The sequence below is a fragment of the Sinocyclocheilus grahami genome, unplaced genomic scaffold (genome assembly GCF_001515645.1).
Source record: "Sinocyclocheilus grahami isolate Dianchi unplaced genomic scaffold, SAMN03320097.WGS_v1.1 scaffold18.1, whole genome shotgun sequence".
Classification (NCBI taxonomy): domain Eukaryota; kingdom Metazoa; phylum Chordata; class Actinopteri; order Cypriniformes; family Cyprinidae; genus Sinocyclocheilus; species Sinocyclocheilus grahami.
This window is the reverse complement of record NW_015505197.1, coordinates 1,782,512-1,803,966: the sequence shown is the minus strand read 5'-3', so window position 1 is coordinate 1,803,966 and position 21,455 is coordinate 1,782,512. Positions and strand designations below refer to the sequence as shown.

Genomic DNA, 21,455 nt, shown 5'->3' with positions numbered 1-21,455 from the left:
AGAAAACCAGGCACTGCTCATCTCCTGTCTAATACAGTCCCAACAGTGAAGCATGGTGGTGGCAGCATCATGCTGTGGGGGTGTTTTTCAGCTGCAGGGACAGGACGACTGGTTGGAATTGAGGGAAAGATGAATGCGGCCAAGTACAGGGTTATCCTGGACGAAAACTTTCTCCAGAGTGCTCAGGACCTCAGACTGGGCCGAAGGTTTATCTTCCAACAAGACAATGACCCTAAGCACACAGCTAAAATAATGAAGGAGTGGCTTCACAACAACTCTGTGACTGTTCTTGAATGGCCCAGCCAGAGCCCTGACTTAAACCCAATTGAGCATCTCTGGAGAGACCTAAAAATTGCTGTCCACCAACGTTTACCATCCAACCTGCCAGAACTGGAGAGGCTCTGCAAGGAGGAATGGCAGAGGATCTCCAAATCCAGGTGTGAAAAACTTGTTGCCTCTTTCCCAAAAAGACTCATGGCTGTATTAGATCAAAAGGGTGCTTCTACTAAATACTGAGCAAAGGGTCTGAATACTTAGGACCATGTGATATTTCAGTTTTTCTTTTTTAATAAATCTGCAAAAATGTCAACAATTCTGTGTTTTTCTGTCAATATGGGGTGCTGTGTGTACATTAATGAGGAAAAAAAAATTTACTTAAATGATTTTAGCAAATGGCTGCAATATAACAAAGAGTGAAAAATTTAAGGGGGTCTGAATACTTTCCGTACCCACTGTATATCTATGGTGTAGACAGCATCACTGATTATAATGAGTTCTATAGTATTTTGTCGCGCCGGGCCACTCGCGTCCGGTGTAGACACGGTGTAACATTGGTTTTGCTTTGTTTCGTACGCCTGGGTTGCTTACGTATGTGTGGGGTGGAGCTATCAAAATAGGGGCGAGATCCTTTTGGGGTAGGGGCGTGTTTGTTTTGGTGATTTCAAATGTCAACATTGGCTACCAGAAATCGCTTACCTCACCTTTAACCATCAGATCCAGGGAGCTCAATTAACACCAGAGCCTGTTAACCATCCCGCAGCAGGCCTGTGTGTGTGTGTGTGTGTGTGTGTGTGTGTGTGGTAAATATAATGTGTTATATTATAAATATAATGTCACTGATAAAATGTAAGGTTTCACTGGCTTTTGCAATCCCATCTAATAGCAATCCACATCAGCTGACTCAGGAGAGAGATGTCTGCAAACACACACTCACAAACACTCTCTCTCTCTTTTCCCAGGTTGAGAGGCTGGACATGATTGGCTCTTACAGAAACTTACCTTTGTCTGAGTGGCTGGCAGATCTTGTGTCTGATGAAGACACACATACACTCACCTGGTTGCTCATGGGAACACTCGTAGTGTTGCACAGCTCCAAACAATGTCTGTTTGTTTCTCTTCTGATCTGGTTACCCAAGGTAACAATGACATGACATTTTTATGAATGATATGTTTTTCTTTTGCTTCTTCTAGTAGCCACGGTTCACCACCACTGATGAGTAAACAATAGGACAGTCAGTCGATTAAAATATTGAATTGAATTAATAAAAATATGCTGACCAAGATATCGGTTAAGACATTTAAAGACATTACTGTGGAAGACGAAAGCACTGAATTGATACAGGCCGAATTCATACAGGATGATGCACTTTATTTTTCAATTGGAGCATCTTTTTCACTGTTTTTTTAGTGTCTTACTCCATGAGTGTCACTTTTTTATATACTGTATATAATTGTGTTATATGAAGTCACTACCACAAGATTACTACAATTATGAAACAAAGTCCAATAACAAGTCATAATTGCAAGATATAGAGTAGTACCGTAAAGTTACATTGAGACATTTCCTTCAATCCCAAAACAAAACACAAACAATGCATAATTCAAAAGACTGGTAAAACAGCTGTGAAACATCAATGCAGGTCCTTCCATAGAGTGCACTTTACGGTCCTTTCATAGAGATACAGTATCGTATGTGTAAACATACCTGGCAATAAAAACTCATTCTGATAAAAACTCATTCTGGAATGTTGTCAGACCAGTTCTCTATTATTTATCTATAAACACCGGGAGTGTGGAGACAGAAACCAGTAGGGAAAAATATTTTCCTGGTCACATGACTTTTTCAGCACACACAGACTGTTTTAGCATAATTAATTATATAATATAATATTGCATAACACTTTTTAAATTGAAGCTTATGTATGGAATATGGTGAAAATATAATAGATATATACTAGACTAAATATAACAGGTGTTTGTTTTGTTCTAGTGTTTAATGTCAGAAGCATCTTGAAGAGTTAGATTACCCAAAATGAAAATTATATCATAATTTACTCATAAAAACAGAAAAAGAAGATATTTTGAAGAATGTTTTAACTATTTTTGTTTTAGCTGTTACATAGAAAAAAGAAAATCATTCTAAAATTACATGAGGGTGAGTAAATTATGACTTCTTTTTTTGGGTGAACTATTCCTTTAAAGCACAAATAGTTAGGCATTAGCATGTGGCTAAGCTAACCACACAAAAACATTGTCCACATAAATATTGGGTAAAATACTCAAGTTTTAATTACACTGAACCATTTTTTATCAATACTTGGCAGTACTGAACAAATATCACACATTTCTCTTCAAGATGATGGCCCCATCTGCCATCTTTAATGTGTTTTTTTTTTCAGAGCTCGTTGCAGTGCTTTCTCAGATTGCCTTCTTCACAAAACAATGTGATGCAGCTTTAGAATTTGACCAAAAAAATAAATAAAAATCTTATAAGTCAGCATAATTAAGTTACTTAAGTTTTTCTAGTCTTCATATCAGAAGCATGCCAACACAACAAAACAATACAGATGGTCTCAAGGAGTAACTAAAAGTTGCTAATGTAGCATTTTTCAGCAGCATATCTGATTCTTTAGATAACTTACAGTATATAATACAGTGTAAGAAGATTAAACATTCAGTTGGCATGTTATCACACCTCTTTCCATAAGAGATATATGGTAGGTTTTTCTTCAGAACAATTAATGCTGATTCATATCTCCATCTTTATAAGCATCTGACACCACACCTCAGGATGGCTGGGCGAGGCGGTGTGTCAGACACGAAAGAATGGGAACAGGTTTTTAAGTGTACGACTTGTTTTAAAGGAGTGGAATATGTTCAAATAAGAGGCTTGTGTTAAAGACAAAGAGGTGTGTACTTAAACCATGTAGTTATGCGTTTGTGTGAGAAAAAAATGAGAAAGAAAGAGGGAGGAGTTGTATTTAGGAGGTGTGGTGCTTAAAAATAGACCATTATTTAAGGGACGGGCGGTCATGGGATGCTTTACAAATATATGGAAAAGGAAAACAATCACACGCACAAATACTGTAAGTATAGTATGGCACGATTTCCCCATAAACATAGCTGTGAATACGCTTTCTGGGCTGGGTATGAGAGTTTACACAGTTTTATTTATATGTTTAATATCTAAATACACATTTTAAAAAGACTAAAAAATACAATCAAACATTTTGCTATTTGGACACTTTTGAAGGACCATGTGATTAGTCAGTCTCTAGACTCAGAGCTGGGCACTGTTGATGAGGTCATAGGTGACCTGTGCCATGTCAAAGGCTTGATGTGAACATTGAGAGGACAGCAGAGTTTGCACTGAGGTTTTTTGGGAAGGGCTGTAGATAAAACGAGCACGTTGAGATTCCACTTCCTCATCTGCCCAGCAGGGAGCAGGCATCTCCACAGAGTATAACAATAGATACACGCTGCCCATAAAAACGCTTACAAACATCTGCTTTAACACGTTAATATCCCTCTGAAATACACAGAAACACACATTGCATGTAAACAGCATGAATAAATCAATGAAAATAGTACTGTGGCAATCATGTGATGTTCACAGACACACACACACACACACACACACTGTACCTTTTCAGATCTTCTCAGGTTATTCTCTGATTCGGTCCATGATTTCTGTAAAATCAGGTTCAAGTTTAGTACTTTTGATAATATACACCCCATCTATAACAAGTATACCCCCAAGTACGTTATGCAGATTTTTGTCCCCAGAAGTTAATTTAACTAGACAAAAAACTAAATCTCTTTGGTTTTGCCCTCAACTGGTAAATAAATGTATAAATAAAATATATTTTTAACAATAATTGATTTTATAGTTAAATAAATAAAAAAAATAATAATAACATTATATTTATTATTATTATTATTCAAAATAATAATAATACAAATGTAATAATAATATAATATTTTCTGTTAAAAGTAGAGTTCAGGTACAGGGTATTAATTATACTTATTTTTATGTATAGAAACATAAATAGTGTTTATTAATGAGAACACGGCAAGTAAAAGTGTGTGTTTATTTGACCAGTCTCACCCTAAATGCATCCATCAGGTCTGCCTGATCTAGAAAATCAGGGAAGGAGGCTAGAACCGAGCTGCAGATCAGATCTAGGTAGAACACAGAGCCAAGCTATTACATTCTCAGTTCCATTTATGTTTTACATTTACATTTGCTTTCTTTTCTGACCGTTTCTTACCAAAGAAATTGTATATAGTGTATATAGTAAACCTCAGATACGCATTAGGTACCCTTCAAGCACTAAGATAAAACTAAGAAGATTCAATGGAATGTGTGTGTGTTACCTGCATTATACATGGTGATTCTGTCCAATAAAAGAGCATCAGCAAGTATTTGCCTGTATGTTGCCAGGAGATGTAATGTGGACAATCTTCCTACTACAGTGTCTGGCAAAAGACTTTAAAAAATATTTAGTAACAAGACCATATTTGCTTTTTCATGAATATTTATCAAAAAACCCTATGGAACCCTACAGTTGACAATAAAACTCTGAGCAACCGTTCAAAAGTTTGGGATCTTTTTAGATAAATTAATATTTACATTCACCAAGGGAGCATTAAATTGATCAAAATGAGAGGCATTTATAATGTTACAAAAGATTTCTATTTCAAATAAATGCTGTTCCTTTGAAGCTTCTATTCATCAAAGAATCCTGTAAAAATGAATCATGGTTATTGGTTACCACAAAAAATTAAGCAGCACAACTGTTTTCAACATTGAGAATAACATGAAATATTTTTTGAGCATCAAATCAGCATATTAGAATGATTTCTGAATAAGGGACTTTTCAAAAACATTTAAAAAATCGTACTGACCCACACTTCAAAACATTAATGTATACTCTAGTCTAGTGTGTAGGCATTCTTACTTCAGAAGCTCTCTGCTGCGTGTGTTTACTGATTTGTGCTTAACAACAAGTTTAGTGATCCTCCTGGACAGCAAAACCTGCTGAAACACACCAGTAGGATATCCTAAGGACAGAACAGAAGACATCAGTTTGTATATATTTGTGTGTGTGTACAGGTTTTTTTACACTGGTGGGGACTTAAAGCTGAATACACACCAACTCATGTGGACTTGTGTCACTGTGGGGACCTAAATTGAGGTCCCCATGGATGCAAAAGCTTATAAATCAAACAGAATGAGTTTTTTTGAGATTGTAAAAATGCACAAAGTTTTAGGTGTAAGGTTGGTTTAGGTGTAGGGTTGGTAGGGTGATGGAAAATACAGTTTGTACAGTATAAAAACCATAACGCCTATCTACAAGGATAGTGAACCAGACTGTGTCAGTGGTGAGCGGTGACTTTTTTAACCGGGTATGCTGAGTGATAAGATTAAGCACCCCTCCCCCCTCAAAAGAGGAAAACACCGTGGCAGGTGTCGATTTAAAAGTATGCACATTCCTACTTTATTTGTAAATGAAATTCATCTCCAATCCTTCTTCTATAGTTCCAGGTAGTTATTCGAATGCTAGAAAACAGATGCTTTTCCGAGTAAAAACAGCCAAATAACGTAGTTACTTTATGATATGTAATATTCAGAGGGTGGGGAGATGGGGGATTCCCCCGCACTATATGTCTCTGCATCGACTGAATGATTTTGTAAATTTTATTTATTTATTTATTAATTAATTCATTTATTTTTATTCCCAGTTCCTTTGCAGACAGCTTACCTCGTGCATGAAATCACCCACAGACCAGCAAACCACTGAGAAGAACGCGCTATAATCCACCCGGAAGCAACCGCAACAGACTTAGATTTACAGAAAATTACCGTTGTTTTCAAATAAATAATTTTACATGCTTATTCCCAACACTTTATTAAACTTTAAGTCCCATCTCAAATGACAAGGGACCGACTTATAATCATGTTTATATTAATTAGCCCATGAACTCATTCTCTCAGACGGCCTGGGTATGCAGTGCATTCACAGCTTATATGGACGGAACGCCACTGCTGTGTGTGTGTGTGTGTTTGTAAGAGAATGTTACCTTTTTTGGTAGATGTAGTATCCATATCAGTGTCTTTTTCAAATCGTGTGCCACCATGGATAGTGAGCTCTTGTGTCCTGCACACACATGCATATAGTTTGTGAGTAAGTATATAAGGAAAAAAATATAACTGATATGCATCTATCATATTCTAATAAGTGAATTAGTTTGTACCGTAGAGCAATGGGGGCTCCACTTTCATCAAATAATTTAAGGAAAGCCCAGCCACAGCTGAGGTCTCCTCTCTCCCCTGTGGACTGAAAGAGAGCACAAACATATTTACCAAAGAACCCGTGTGCAAGAAGATTTTTGCTGGATACTGATATCATTTTATTTACAATAGCAATTTCAAAATATGGAAGGAAACCTTGTAGATAGTCACGCCACTTTAGTCCGTTAATAAAGGGATAGTTCACCCAAAAAAAATAAAATTCTCTCATCATTTACTAAATCATTTACTGTTGTTCCAAAACTATATGACTTCTTCTGTGGAACATAAAAGTAGATATTTTGAGAAATACAATGGAAGTCAATGAACTCCAATGTTGTTTCTAATGTTACTCAAAATAACTTCTTTTGTGTTCCGCAGAAGAATGTAATCCTTACAGGTTTGGAACGACTCCAGCGTGAGTAAATAATTTTCCTTTTTGGGTGAACTATTCCTTTAATAGAGATAATTGCATGTATTTATGTAAATATGTGAGAGGGTAGTAGATAAGTGATCTTTTGTCTTTCTGAGGTTACGAAGGCCTTGTGTCCTCTTTGATCAGAGTTGGGTGGTACTGGCATATGATTGTTTAAATGATAAGAAATATTTTTTGCAAGAAATAGTTACTCACATTTCTTATGTAGGTCACACCCAATTCAAACAGAATTCCAAGATCAGGAGATTCAGAATCACAACGCAGGAAACAGTCTCCATCTAGTAGACAGGGCAGCATCCCAGTCATCTGAAATACACACATACAGGGGAAAATACAGATTAAAAATATGAACTGTTAGATCACATAAAAGTATATACAGTGGGGTCTAAACCTCTGAGAACATTGGTGAACATTTTGTATTTTTAATTTTGTATTTTTTTAAATAACTTATATTATCAGCATAACAAGTTGTGACATTTCTATAGTTCAGAATCTTACATATTTTTTATTCATTTCTTTGTTTCAAAATTTCAAAATCTTAAAACTTTCTTTATTACTAGGTTTACATTCGATTTCAAATCCCAGATTTTTTATGTGGCCTTTGAATTTTGTTCATGCGTTTGCATGTGTTTAAGTGTAGCTTAGTCTTACCCGTGGAGAAAAGCTCCAGGTCTTTGGGATCTTGGAGATGTAAGTGACTCTGACTGTGTGAATGTTACTCAAAACCTGACAAGGAAAATATTAAAGTAAACTTAACAGGTGGAACAATGAGTGAGAGGGAAACAATGCCACAATGTACACTGCATTTGTGTCACACAACACCAGTTTACAATAAACGTTGGGAAGACAAATGGGTTTTGAATGGGCGTTAGAATTATTTTACCATTTACAATGACTTAAGTGATTCAGAAACATCAAAGTAAAGATGAACTGTGCACAATGAATGTTGGACATTACACAATAATACTACACTTATCATGCATAAACATGCACTGAAACATTTCTTGGATCTCTCCCAAATATTTAAAATTACTGAAAATAAGTAATCAAACAGAATTTACATCCACAGTGTGCAAAAAAAAAAATCCAGAGTTGTGAAAGACAAATAATGTACAGATACCAAGTAATGATTAAACCCTTAACACTCAAGACTCAAATATGCCATAATATTTTACACTCATGCTTTTGGATTGCAACTGTATTAATTCAAGCACCCCAGTTGTTAATCTCATGATGCTTTGTTATTTGTTTTAGGTTGGTTCCACCCTGATTACTGTATGCAAATCTCTCTCTTTTAAGATCATAAAGGGGCAATCATTCTGGTTGTAGGTGCAGCAGTGTGTGTGTGTGTGTGTTACCTGGGATCCATTAAATGCACAGAGCCGAACGTGCCTGCTGAGCACCTGTAACCCAACCCCGGGGGGTGGGATCATTCGACAACTCCACAGGGTCAGGGTTAAACTCACTCTAGATGGGCGTCCGTGAACCTTGACAAATACACACATACACATTCTTTCTTTTTATATGTTGCAGGTCAAAAGTTTGGAATAATTACGATTTTTAAAATGTTTTTGATAGAAGTCTCTTATGCTCACCAAGGCTGTATTTATTTGATACACTAAAAACTGGGAAATTGTGAAATATTATTACAATTTAAAATAACCATTTTCTATTTCAATAACTTTTAAAATGTAATTTATTTCTGTGATGGCAATGTTAAATTTTCAGCAGCCATTACTCTAGTATTCAGTGTCACATGATTCTTCAGAAATCGTTCTAATATGCAGAATTGCTGCTCTATTACTATTGGTGCTCAATTATTAATAATAGTTTCTTATTATCAATGTTGAAAACATTTTTGCGGCTTAATATTTTTATGGAAACTGTTATATATTTTGTCAGGATTCTTTGATGAATAGAAAGTTCAAAAGAACTACATTTATTTGAAATAGAAATCTTTTTTAACATGACAAATGTCTTTACTTTTACTTTTGAACAATTGAATGCGTCCTTGCTAAATAAAAGTATCACTGATTTCTGAAGGATCATGAGACACTGAAGACTGGAGTAATGGCTGCTGAAAAATTTAAAACATTAAACATTTTTTAATCGTGATTACTCATTGTAATTATACTTCACAATATTACTGTTTTTACTGTATTTTTCAAATAAATTCTGCATTTATTGTTTATATTTTAAATATATATTTATATACTTTATATGTATGAATTTTGTTATTCAAATATTAGTAAATGTAGCTAGTGTGTCCATTGCAATTCGGTACCTTGCCTGTGTCTGGTTCCATATGAAGATCTTTAAAGGAGAGTTGTGATTGGCTAAGCTTGGGCTGAATGAAGTGACTTGCTCTATAAGATCTCCCTGCTTGACACAAACACACACACACACACACACACACACAAAGTATACATATGATACAACTGTAATATATCATTATAAAATCTGAATTCTTACCAGATATAATGTAAAACAAATCAAACAAACAAACTGTGTTCTAGGTTAGTAAGCTGTTTAAAGTATGAAAATGGCATTTCATCTATAGGTTTTGAAAATTATAGGGACAGATAGTGACCTTCCTCTAGGAGTCTGGAGAGAGTGGAGGGTCTGAAGCCTGGTGGGATGGCACCCATTTCTGAAAGCACATCAGTAGCATCTATCTGCAGACACAGCACATAAGCACACTTCAGTATGTGAGGGTGTTAGTTAGAAGTGTATGTTAATATGTGTTTTAAAATTTTTAAGGGTGTAATTATCTAATTAGAATATACCTCAGCAAAAGCCTTCCGCACTGTGTTCCAATTTCTTGTTACATGTGCTAATTAATAGTGTTTTCACTATATTTTGGATATAAATATCCATTGCAGAATTGCTGTCATACGGCTCGCTCACTGAATCGCTGGCCGTCTCAGTGATCAGCCGGAAAACAGTGATTCTGTCCTAATGCCCTTACATATTAATGGTGGAGTTCCCTTTAAAATCTTAAATTATTCCCTTTGAGCTAAATTATTGACCTGTTTCCCTTACAGATGTTTTGCTAGTTGAAAAAGAGACAGTATTAAATCATTTTCTTTAACAAAGGCTGCATATTAACTTACACTGTTTAATTTATTTCAGTTTCAGAAATGACTGAAATTGTGAGCTATATTCACTGCTTTTTCATTAATATAAAAGCACAGACATGCACAAAACAACAAAATGTGAAAACAATGCTGCTATCTAGTGGAGAGAGAGGAAATATCACTTGGACTTTATGTCAGACTTCTTCTTCTTCACTCTCCCGCTCATCCTCATTCTCTCTCTCACTATCCTGCAGAGAAGCCATCTGAAGACGCACGGTTAAAATACATTTACAGATGTAATTCTTCCATTAATTATCTAAACACAGTTTAATGCGTGTGTACGACTTTCATGTTATCATCCTGTTCTTCTTCGTCAGCATCTTCATCCTCAGAGTTCTCATCTTGTTCATCAGTATTTTCCTCCTCGCTCTCCTGTTCTGTCTGAGATGAGCCGGCCATTCTATGTGGCCAAGGAAAAAATTGGTATTGTTTAAAAAAAAAAGTTATTATTATTCAAATATAAATGATTTCATATGTATAAAAGTAGGTCTAAAAACGGTTTGTTTAGTTTGTTTGAATGCTTGATTAAGGCTCTGGGATTTGATTTGTAAGATTTGTTTGAATGGATGAGGTTACATACTCATCATGAGGCTGCAGCTGAAGAGCTAGAGACTGTAGACGCTCACATAAAGTCAACAAATGTTTCTCTTCTTCCCTCTTACACTGATCATAATTCCCCACTGGAGCCGGCTCATCTACCTGTGCACATGGAATTTAGCATTAAAATTACACAAAAATAATAGTAGGATCTAACATAATACATTGTAAAGGGTTCAGTGAAAGTTCACACGTGGTAACATGATTTATGGCTTGAACAAACATTGAAGAAAAAAATCTTTTCAATACAACATTCTGCTGAGTGTTTACAGTCTTTGGGAAAGTTGCATTGCTTTGCTCCAGCCTGCAGATCGTGTCTTTGATCCAAGGTTGAAAGCTTGATCCTGCTGAGCGCTGGAGAGGTGCTGATAGACTCCTCGTTGTTTGTGAAGTCAGGAATACTATATATCAGGCCTTGCTGCCACAAAACTCGCGTTTCAGGTACGACTATGCGCCTTTTAAGTTGTAGAACGAAACCACAGACCTTATAACCCATCACTGAAAGTTCAACAGGAAATCCATTGCTTTAAATGCTATTTGTCTTCCGATTTTTAAGACTATAACGAAATATTGGTTCATTTAAAGTACTGTAGAAGTGTAAAAGTTGAATTTGTTGAGCTAGGAAGGGCGCGTTTTATCATTAAATTTGTGTAACGTCTGAGCCTTTGCTTTGTCTGAGGAAAAGAGATAAGAGACATGGCTAGTAGGGGTGAACTGCAAAAGTGAGACAGTTTTTGTGATGGAGGACTGATAAAAATTGAATGTTGTCATCCTTTGTGTGTTTTTGTAATGCCACCACACCCAAAAATCTATTGAAACAATATTGGATGCAATTTATATGGTAAAATAATGATAGACTTTTCTAAATAATTAGGCATAAACGTAAAGTGCTAAAGTTTCTAAAATCAGCAAAAGTTTATAAACAAGAAAAAAAAAGAAAAAAATGAAACGAGTCATAGCAGATTCAGGTTGGTTTTGGAATACGGTATGTTGTTTGTTGTTGATCCAAGATAGTCTGACAGCTCTAACCAGCTTGATCTCGGTCCACTTGCTAGATAAGATTGGACCAGCTAAAGACCACAGATAACCAGCATAGTCAAGCTAGAAAATAAAGCCAGGTGCCATCAGAAGTGTAACCCAAGCTACCATAGTAGATCTTATGTTTCATTCATTTGTGTTTGCTGAGATCAGTTAGATGTTAAAGCATGACCTATGACATTTATTAAAGGGGTCATGTGATGCTATTTTAAAGATCATTATTTTGTGTATTTGGTGTAACAGAATATGTTGACATGCTTTAATGTTCAAAAAACACATTATTTTTCAAATACTGTACATTATTGTAGGTCCTCTATGCCCCGCCTCTCTCAAACGTGTCATTTTCAACAAAGCCCCCTCCTTTGACAAGTGCAGTCTGCTCTGATTGGCCAGCTGACCCAGTGCATTGTGATTGGCCGAACACCACACGCATGCGTCGGAAATGTAAAGCCCCTTACCATAAGCTTTCAAAGTAAATATCAAGACAGTTAATAATGTTGTTAGTTTTACCATCAGTTCAAGCCTGAAAGGGCAACAGAGTTGCATGACAGACACAGTGATGATGCAGTACACAAGCCACAGTTAAGACAGCTGACGTGCTATGATTTCTGACAGGCAGTTCACTCTTCTGTGATGTGACCCTGTTCCCCTCACACACACACACACGACGTGCTACTCTGCGCTGCGCAAAACTCCGCATTTGAACAGTCAATAGCAAATACTTAAACTAATAACAAAACATACTTACAGTCGCTGATACAGAAGCGCCAGATTGTCATAGCAAAGTCGGAATTGACCCTTTTTTATTTTTTAGAAATAGCCTTTGTGCATAGCCAGCCTTGTACTCTTCTTGGTTCAAAAAACTGTCGTCCATAAAATGCGTTGCACAAATTCGAACATTCGAACAATGATTCCTAATTGCATCTACTATCGGAAGGCCAAATTAAGTGCTTTTGCTTTCGCACTGAAACACAGCATCTCCCTGACATGGCTGCATCAACACTACTGCTGTTCCTGAAACCACGCCTTCTTTCTTTGCGTGCACATTTGGGCGGCGTTATGCAAATCTTCCCACATAGTGACGTAGATATGTGGGGGGCGTGTTAGAACAAGCCGTTTTAGGTAGGCGTGGCTGACTCTTAACTTTTATAAAGAATATCTCTTTGGATTTGAGACTTTAGTCTTTGCAACTTTACAGATCTTCTTTATGCACCAATAGCTTGTAACACTCCAAAGAGAAAGGAAAACTTGAAATCGCATCATATGACCCCTTTACGTTAATATTACGTAACACATTTACATGTTCACGTTTCTCTGATGTTAATTAGGCCCTAATGGTCACATGACGTGCAGGTAAACAAATATATTTCATCTTTTTTTAGTAAGTGTTTTATTTTGATTCTTGTTATTTTATATGGATTTATTTTAGTTTTATATTTTTATGATTTAATTATTAGCTTTTCATTAAACTTGCAAACCCCCTCAGTTCCTTCATGAAATCCCAGTTTGAGATGCACTTGTTTAATGTTTAATGCACTGTTTATAACAATGAATGGAATACATTTTCTTTGTTTTTATTTCACTATGGTACAAGATTATCCTATTTAAATCAATGTGATCAACGAGTTAGGTCAAAAGTAATCAAAAAGTAGTCTGATTATATTACCTTAAATGTGTAAGGAAATGGATTACGCTACTGATTACAATTTTTGTCATGCAATTTGGAATCAGTAAAGGGCTACAATTTGTAAGTAATCTACCCAGCGCTGATTGTACATCAACTAACATAATTAATTCCATGACATTTATTTATTCTTTAACAACGGCTATTTCTTTTTCGTCTCGTTTATAATTAGTGTTATTAATTTCCTCAATGGCTGAAATCAGCAGATGAGGGGGATTCAAGCCTTTCAGGTTGCTACGCAACAGCCGTATCTGTCACGCATGTGCGCGGTGCATAGTGGGAGTATCCGAGCGATGCTGAATCAGTGCAGGAGCGGAGGAGCAGGGGAGGCTGGAAATGGTGCAGCATCAACAAGGGGAAAAGGCGCAGCGGTCGCGCCAACGGAACTATGCGGCTCTCCTTAAACTCTCACTTTGAGATTTTACTCCGTCGACAGAAGAACAGGTTAGTAAACTGGTTTTTGTTCGCTAAGTGATTTTTTTAAACAAAGCGCTGCCGTGCCAATCCGCTTGTCCCGTGTATGTTGGCACCTTGTCAATATTGATGCTGCGCTGGCGCGAGCCGCAGGCTTCCATAAATGATGCGCGTGCAGGTGCCCAACCAGGCACGCGAAAGCAAAATCTGTCTCGGTCATGACAAACTATTAAGGCACTTGGGCCTGAGTCAAAAATAGAAACTTACCTATTTGTATATATATTATTCATGGTTAAGGAAAATCATGAATAATTTACATTACATGCCACATAATGCAGCTGAACGTCAACAGCTCACGTGGCCTATCAGGGGGAGTTGTAGTTTTTCAGACGTGACAATATCCAATGCCGTTTATGTCCATTGTCTCATTGATGAACGACATATCCCAAAGTGCTTTTCGCTCCATGCTCGAGCAGGGGAATGTTCTGCTGATTGTTAGGCATTGCCCCAATGGACGGTGATCAAACGATGGTTTGGGGGCGGGGCTTAGTCTTCAGGGCTGCTCATTGGAGCAGAGCGTGTTTGGGTGGGGTCCTTTTGGCACTGCGGAGAAAGGATGTGAGGAGACTGAGCTCATGCAGTCCTGAGCTCCTGACATTTAGTTAAGTCAGAATAATGAAGCTGCTCTCAGCAAATGCTTTATGCAATCAGAATCTCACTATCATTTTGTTAAAGTGTGCTATTTTAAGATGCAAACAAGTGAAAAGCCTGCTGCACGATGCAACTGAGGTTTATTTTTTGGTCCATGCGCTTGATCTAATAAAGTTTTTATTAATAGACAGTGCATGCAATACTGTAAAAACACGTTTTCTAAAAATAAAATTTATGTTTTATACTTTATAATTTACATTGGAAATGTATATTCACCTGAAAATTAGCTCTGATGGTTTATGGCATATTTATGTAAGCTGAGATGCCTTCCTTAGGCTGTCCCGGTTTTTAGGGTGTAGAATGAGAGGAGGAATTCCCTGCAATCTCCTGAAATATCTTATGTGTCTCTGCATCAACTCGATGAAGGTGACAGAAGTGTTAAGGCGAGAGTCTTATAATGTGTTTAATCAGTTTTATTAATTAGATCCATTTATAACACATTGCATTCCTTAGAGAGCAGATTCATTTTAGAAAATGAGAGTGATTGCGCTTTTATAACGGTAAGCAGAAAGAAATGTTTGAAGTCTTTTAAGGATCTAAGTTAAGCACACACAGAGCCTGCAAATATAGACACACTCATGCGAAAAATTACCTCTTATGTAGGGCTGCACGATTATGACAACAATCCCTTGAAAATGTAATTGCGATTATTAATTACGATTATCACAATTTACATTGAATGATGTTATATCATTGTTTGAAGCAACCGCATGCCATATTTTTAGATGAAAATAAACAAGCAGAAAACCCTCAAACTGAAAAACCTTTATTGCTTTTCTATAGTATTAAGCCTCAAATGGCATCTATTCATTGTATTGGTTTCTTCTTTAAATAAAAAAAGTATTTATAGTATTATACATTATAGTATTATAATGTATTTAATGTATTTAAAACTAAAATTAAAACAATGGAAAAACCCTTAAGATAACACATCTTAAGCACACAGAATAACATAAGTGGACTTTGAACGATTAATTGGCGCTTTGAACGATTACATAATTGTGACATCCGTAATTGTAATTGCGATTAGAAATTCGATTAATTGTGCAGCCCTAGTTTCCATTTTATTGAGGTTAATAAGTGACTGTAAGATTATGTGAGCATGCTTAAGGGTGTAGTCCAGTTCTGATAGACAAGGACTCTGTGTCTGACCGGCTCTTGTGGATACCTGATACTCTGCAGACATTACAGGAATCTCAAAGAAGCAATAGGAATAGAATCGGAATCTTTTCAGAATTCTATGTTTTTGTAAACAGTCTTTTCAGCAATGGTTTAAGACTGTTGAAATGCATGAAATTTATGTCATTTTGGCCACCTTTTTGCAGTGGATGCCTTTGTAATGTATGACCAGAAAATGGGATCATTGATTATGGAAAACAGCTTAGCCCCGGATAAAGACCTCCAGAGAAACATATGTCTATTCCTTCTGGTATTGTATTCTTCAATCTGATGGACACAATGCTGCTTTTGTTGTCAGTTTGTCACTTGTCTTGTCTTATGTTGGGTTTGTGGATACTTATTTGAAGAGCTTAAATACTTCCTTTTTTTTCATTCAAGTTGGTTTTCTGAATGTTCATTATTATTTTAGGGGGGTGCCTGTTTTTGAGCTCTTAGAATATGTACATTTTCCAGCAAAACATTTTTAAGAAATAATTGTTTACGTTAAAAATCTTAAAAATGTAAAACTGTATTTAAACCTGAAAATACTCAGAAAGTAAAAAAAACCCATATACAAATATTTAAATAATAATTACATATGCCTATTTTTAAGAATATAAACAATATTTAAGATTCTTCATGATTTCAGTGTAACACAACAGGGAGAACATAAATACAGCATTCTCAAATCCATGCTATTTTTCGATTATATTTTTTGTTCAAATGTTCACTCAAATTAAAATTAATAAAGAAAATAATTGTATTTTGACCTCACTTCAGTATCTTAACATACAAGTTTAGCAGCTGTGTCACACACTGTGTTGCAGGTAAATGGCAGGGTTTGGTAAAGTGCTGGCCAGCCGATGCAGTGCGTAGGGCCAGGTGTCCACGGCGACGAAAACATGAACGGGGCGGGGGAGCAGGTTGACATCCTGCCCTCCAACTGCTTGGTAAAAGAGCGCTGGAAAGTGGTAAGTGCGTGTCTATATTTAGGTAAGAGTGTGTTAGTGGAATAAAGATGCCCAAATTGTCTGTTGCCTTTGCTCTCTCATCACACAGGACAAAATGGCCCACATATGACAACAGATGCTTTCAAATTAACTCAGTCTAGCTTCTCTCCAAAATGTGGCCAAAACGTTTGGTTCACAGCATTTCTCCTTCAAGCAGATGTCCTTAGAAATGATTTGTGACTGTTTTACTGTAATGATATCTTTGATGGGGATTGTGGCTATCCTTAAAACAGAGTCTGACTCATTAGTGACTGACTTAAACTTAATACTTTCATAACTCATGTGATAAAGCATGTTTAAGCCAAGACTAATCAATATGCTTAGTTCATGCCACTAGAACTGAACTGCATGGAATTTAATTAAATCTTTCATGTTAAAAAATACGCTCTGTTATTAGAGCAGCTAAAGTAACTCAGCCAATCTAATTTTGTCATACAATTTATTGCCTGACAAACAAATTCAGAAAAGCTTTTCTGTGAATTTAGCTGATATATTTGTCCTTTTTAGCTTTGGGACTTTCTCGGATATTAGATGATGTTTATTTATGATGTACAGTACGTTCTTAAAGGTTTATGCTGATTCCTTATTAAGATTCATTATTAAGAAATGTTCACTGAAAGGTTCTTTGAGGATCCCAAAATGGTTCTTCTATGTCATTGCTGCGAAAACACCCTTTTGGAACCTTTGGAACAATTTTTAGCATGTATATATTGCGTGTTGCTATTGTTTGTGAGTTCAGCTGAAGAAGATTGGGGGTGGAGGATTCGGGGAGATCTATGAGGCCTGTGACCTGTTGACACGGGAGAATGTGGCTCTTAAGGTGGAATCCGCCCAACAGCCAAAACAAGTGCTAAAGATGGAGGTTGCTGTGCTAAAAAAACTACAAGGTGAGGAGATGGAGAGGATGTGAATATATTTTGTGTCGTTTATCATTCTTACAATTCGATTTAAACATTATGTGGTAATATTGTTGCTTCTAAAGTTACTGGCCAGTTTTCGAGATTGTTCTATGTACTTGCCAAAGCTAATTTTTACTCTCATGTCACTTGACAATATCATTTTGGATTATGTTTATATATATATGCTGTTACACTACCATTCAAATGTTTGGGTCAGTAAGATTTTGTAAGACATTTTTTATTCAACAAGGATGCATTAAATTGATCTGAAGTGACAATGGTTTAAGACTGTTGAAATGCATGAAATTTATGTCATTTTGGCCACATTTTTGCAGTGGATGCCTTTGTAATGTATGACCAGAAAATGGGATCATTGATTATGGAAAACAGCTTAGCCCCGGATAAAGACCTCCAGAGAAACATATGTCTATTCCTTCTGGTATTGTATTCTTCAATCTGATGGACACAATGCTGTTTTTGTTGTCAGTTTGTCACTTGTCTTGTCTTATGTTGGGTTTGTGGATACTTATTTGAAGAGCTTAAATACTTCCTTTTTTTCATTCAAGTTGGTTTTCTGAATGTTCATTATTATTTTAGGGGGGTGCCTGTTTTTGAGCTCTTAGAATATGTACATTTTCCAGCAAAACATTTTTAAGAAATAATTGTTTACGTTAAAAATCTTAAAAATGTAAAACTGTATTTAAACCTGAAAATACTCAGAAAGTAAAAAAAACCCATATACAAATATTTAAATAATAATTACATATGCCTATTTTTAAGAATATAAACAATATTTAAGATTCTTCATGATTTCAGTGTAACACAACAGGGAGAACATAAATACAGCATTCTCAAATCCATGCTATTTTTCGATTATATTTTTTGTTCAAATGTTCACTCAAATTAAAATTAATAAAGAAAATAATTGTATTTTGACCTCACTTCAGTATCTTAACATACAAGTTTAGCAGCTGTGTCACACACTGTGTTGCAGGTAAATGGCAGGGTTTGGTAAAGTGCTGGCCAGCCGATGCAGTGCGTAGGGCCAGGTGTCCACGGCGACGAAAACATGAACGGGGCGGGGGAGCAGGTTGACATCCTGCCCTCCAACTGCTTGGTAAAAGAGCGCTGGAAAGTGGTAAGTGCGTGTCTATATTTAGGTAAGAGTGTGTTAGTGGAATAAAGATGCCCAAATTGTCTGTTGCCTTTGCTCTCTCATCACACAGGACAAAATGGCCCACATATGACAACAGATGCTTTCAAATTAACTCAGTCTAGCTTCTCTCCAAAATGTGGCCAAAACGTTTGGTTCACAGCATTTCTCCTTCAAGCAGATGTCCTTAGAAATGATTTGTGACTGTTTTACTGTAATGATATCTTTGATGGGGATTGTGGCTATCCTTAAAACAGAGTCTGACTCATTAGTGACTGACTTAAACTTAATACTTTCATAACTCATGTGATAAAGCATGTTTAAGCCAAGACTAATCAATATGCTTAGTTCATGCCACTAGAACTGAACTGCATGGAATTTAATTAAATCTTTCATGTTAAAAAATACGCTCTGTTATTAGAGCAGCTAAAGTAACTCAGCCAATCTAATTTTGTCATACAATTTATTGCCTGACAAACAAATTCAGAAAAGCTTTTCTGTGAATTTAGCTGATATATTTGTCCTTTTTAGCTTTGGGACTTTCTCGGATATTAGATGATGTTTATTTATGATGTACAGTACGTTCTTAAAGGTTTATGCTGATTCCTTATTAAGATTCATTATTAAGAAATGTTCACTGAAAGGTTCTTTGAGGATCCCAAAATGGTTCTTCTATGTCATTGCTGCGAAAACACCCTTTTGGAACCTTTGGAACAATTTTTAGCATGTATATATTGCGTGTTGCTATTGTTTGTGAGTTCAGCTGAAGAAGATTGGGGGTGGAGGATTCGGGGAGATCTATGAGGCCTGTGACCTGTTGACACGGGAGAATGTGGCTCTTAAGGTGGAATCCGCCCAACAGCCAAAACAAGTGCTAAAGATGGAGGTTGCTGTGCTAAAAAAACTACAAGGTGAGGAGATGGAGAGGATGTGAATATATTTTGTGTCGTTTATCATTCTTACAATTCGATTTAAACATTATGTGGTAATATTGTTGCTTCTAAAGTTACTGGCCAGTTTTCGAGATTGTTCTATGTACTTGCCAAAGCTAATTTTTACTCTCATGTCACTTGACAATATCATTTTGGATTATGTTTATATATATATGCTGTTACACTACCATTCAAATGTTTGGGTCAGTAAGATTTTGTAAGACATTTTTTATTCAACAAGGATGCATTAAATTGATCTGAAGTGACAATATTTATAATGTTACAAAAAAATTATATTTCAAATAAATGCTGTTCCTTTCAACTTTCTATTCATTAAAGAATCCTGAAAAAAATGCAATCATGGTTTCCACAAACATATTAAGCAGCACAACTGTTTTCAACATTGATAATAATAATAAAAAAATCAGCACCAAAATCAGCATATTAGACATTTTTGAATGGTAGTGTACTGTAAATATTTGTCTTGACATAATGAGGCAGCAAGCAGGATGATGTATGTGTAAGATATGTGATAGTTTATCTGTTAATATGCCCGTCATAATCTTTTTTGTTTTGTTTTGTTTTTTGGATATGCTCATATGACACGCACACAGAGACGCACTGTGACTTTCATGCCTGTCAAGGCAGTTTGCCTCAGCTGTAGTTCAGACATACCACTGGGAGTCTGTAAGGGTAATGAGCGTGAAGAACTGAAGGAAAGTGGGATTACCACAACTCTCTTTTTTGCTGCTCTCTTGCTCTCTCATGTTTTTATAACCTTCATGAAGGACACGCTGGAATTCCAAATGTCACTGCCTCTGTCACTACCTGCTTGCTGAATGTATTTTGTATGTGTGAGTGTGTGTGTGTGTGTATCCACATGTCCATGCAGTAAGAAAAATGTCAACCGTAATATGTGTGACTTCTAAGTAATATCTGTGACATTACTGCTTTCATTTCTTGTGCAGGAAAGAATCATGTTTGCAAATTTATTGGATGTGGAAGAAATGACAAGTTCAATTACGTGGTCATGCAGCTGCAGGTACAGTATTTTTATACTTCTGTTTTTATGCGTGTTTGTGTGTGTGTAAAAAAAAACTGCAGTTGATTCTTTCTTTCTGTAGGAAAGGAATCTCGCTGATCTCAGGAGGAGTCAGCCTAGAGGGACGTTCAGTATGAGCACGACTCTACGGTTGGGGAAACAGATTCTGGAGTCTATTGAAGCCATTCACTCTGTGGGCTTCCTGCACAGAGACATTAAACCTGTATGTCTTACTGTTGATGATATGATCTCTTCTCTTTCCCAATCCAATTACCTGGCTCCTGTCAGCTGATACTGGTTTCTCTCCTATCCTTAGTCTAATTTTGCCATGGGCCGATTGCCGTCTACCTGTAGGAAGTGTTACATGCTGGACTTTGGTTTGGCACGACAGTACACTAATACGAATGGGGAGGTGCGGCCTGTAAGTATTACTTTTGCTTTATTTTCTGATACAGTCTTCTTCCTTCATATATTCTCTCAATTACTATTTCTGTTTGATTTTTTTTCTTTTAATGGAAATAACTCCCCCAAAAAAGCCCAATAAGCAGCATTTTCCACATTTCTGTTTCGTGCATATGCAGTTTTTATATTTACTTGTGATGTTTTATATTTCAAGAGTTATTTCTAGGTATGCACTGAATTAAAATTCTTATAAATACTTAAAAGTTAGTAA

General features: G+C 36.2%; 2 protein-coding genes across 4 annotated transcripts in view; one reads left to right on the top strand and one right to left on the bottom strand.

Moving 5' to 3' along the window:
* Positions 1–2,549: 2,549 nt before the first annotated feature.
* Positions 2,550–21,455, bottom strand: part of LOC107553292 (nephrocystin-1-like) — a 24,344-nt gene continuing 5,438 nt past the window's right edge. The window contains exons 3-17 of one of the 3 annotated variants that reach the window (XM_016235484.1): positions 10,267–10,347; positions 10,051–10,059; positions 9,794–9,827; positions 9,598–9,682; positions 9,292–9,389; positions 8,366–8,494; positions 7,659–7,733; positions 7,203–7,313; positions 6,538–6,620; positions 6,364–6,440; positions 5,241–5,343; positions 4,657–4,769; positions 4,388–4,461; positions 3,925–3,969; positions 2,550–3,808 (exon numbers count right to left, since the gene is read on the bottom strand). In XM_016235484.1, the coding sequence (XP_016090970.1) occupies positions 3,560–3,808; positions 3,925–3,969; positions 4,388–4,461; positions 4,657–4,769; positions 5,241–5,343; positions 6,364–6,440; positions 6,538–6,620; positions 7,203–7,313; positions 7,659–7,733; positions 8,366–8,494; positions 9,292–9,389; positions 9,598–9,682; positions 9,794–9,827; positions 10,051–10,059; positions 10,267–10,316 (1,335 nt within the window). In that variant the 5' untranslated portion in view covers positions 10,317–10,347 and the 3' untranslated portion in view covers positions 2,550–3,559. Of the gene's footprint in view, positions 3,809–3,924; positions 3,970–4,387; positions 4,462–4,656; positions 4,770–5,240; positions 5,344–6,363; positions 6,441–6,537; positions 6,621–7,202; positions 7,314–7,658; positions 7,734–8,365; positions 8,495–9,291; positions 9,390–9,597; positions 9,683–9,793; positions 9,828–10,049; positions 10,545–10,724; positions 10,848–21,455 lie in introns of those variants that run through there. The other 2 variants (XM_016235497.1, XM_016235491.1) reach the window with 2 other exon arrangements.
* LOC107553314 (tau-tubulin kinase 1-like) overlaps positions 18,653–21,455 on the top strand; it is a 21,865-nt gene continuing 19,062 nt past the window's right edge. The window contains exons 1-5 of the mRNA XM_016235508.1: positions 18,653–18,793; positions 19,572–19,719; positions 20,709–20,782; positions 20,865–21,005; positions 21,099–21,203. Of these exons, the coding sequence (XP_016090994.1) occupies positions 18,686–18,793; positions 19,572–19,719; positions 20,709–20,782; positions 20,865–21,005; positions 21,099–21,203 (576 nt within the window). The 5' untranslated portion in view covers positions 18,653–18,685. The remainder of the gene's footprint in view (positions 18,794–19,571; positions 19,720–20,708; positions 20,783–20,864; positions 21,006–21,098; positions 21,204–21,455) is intronic.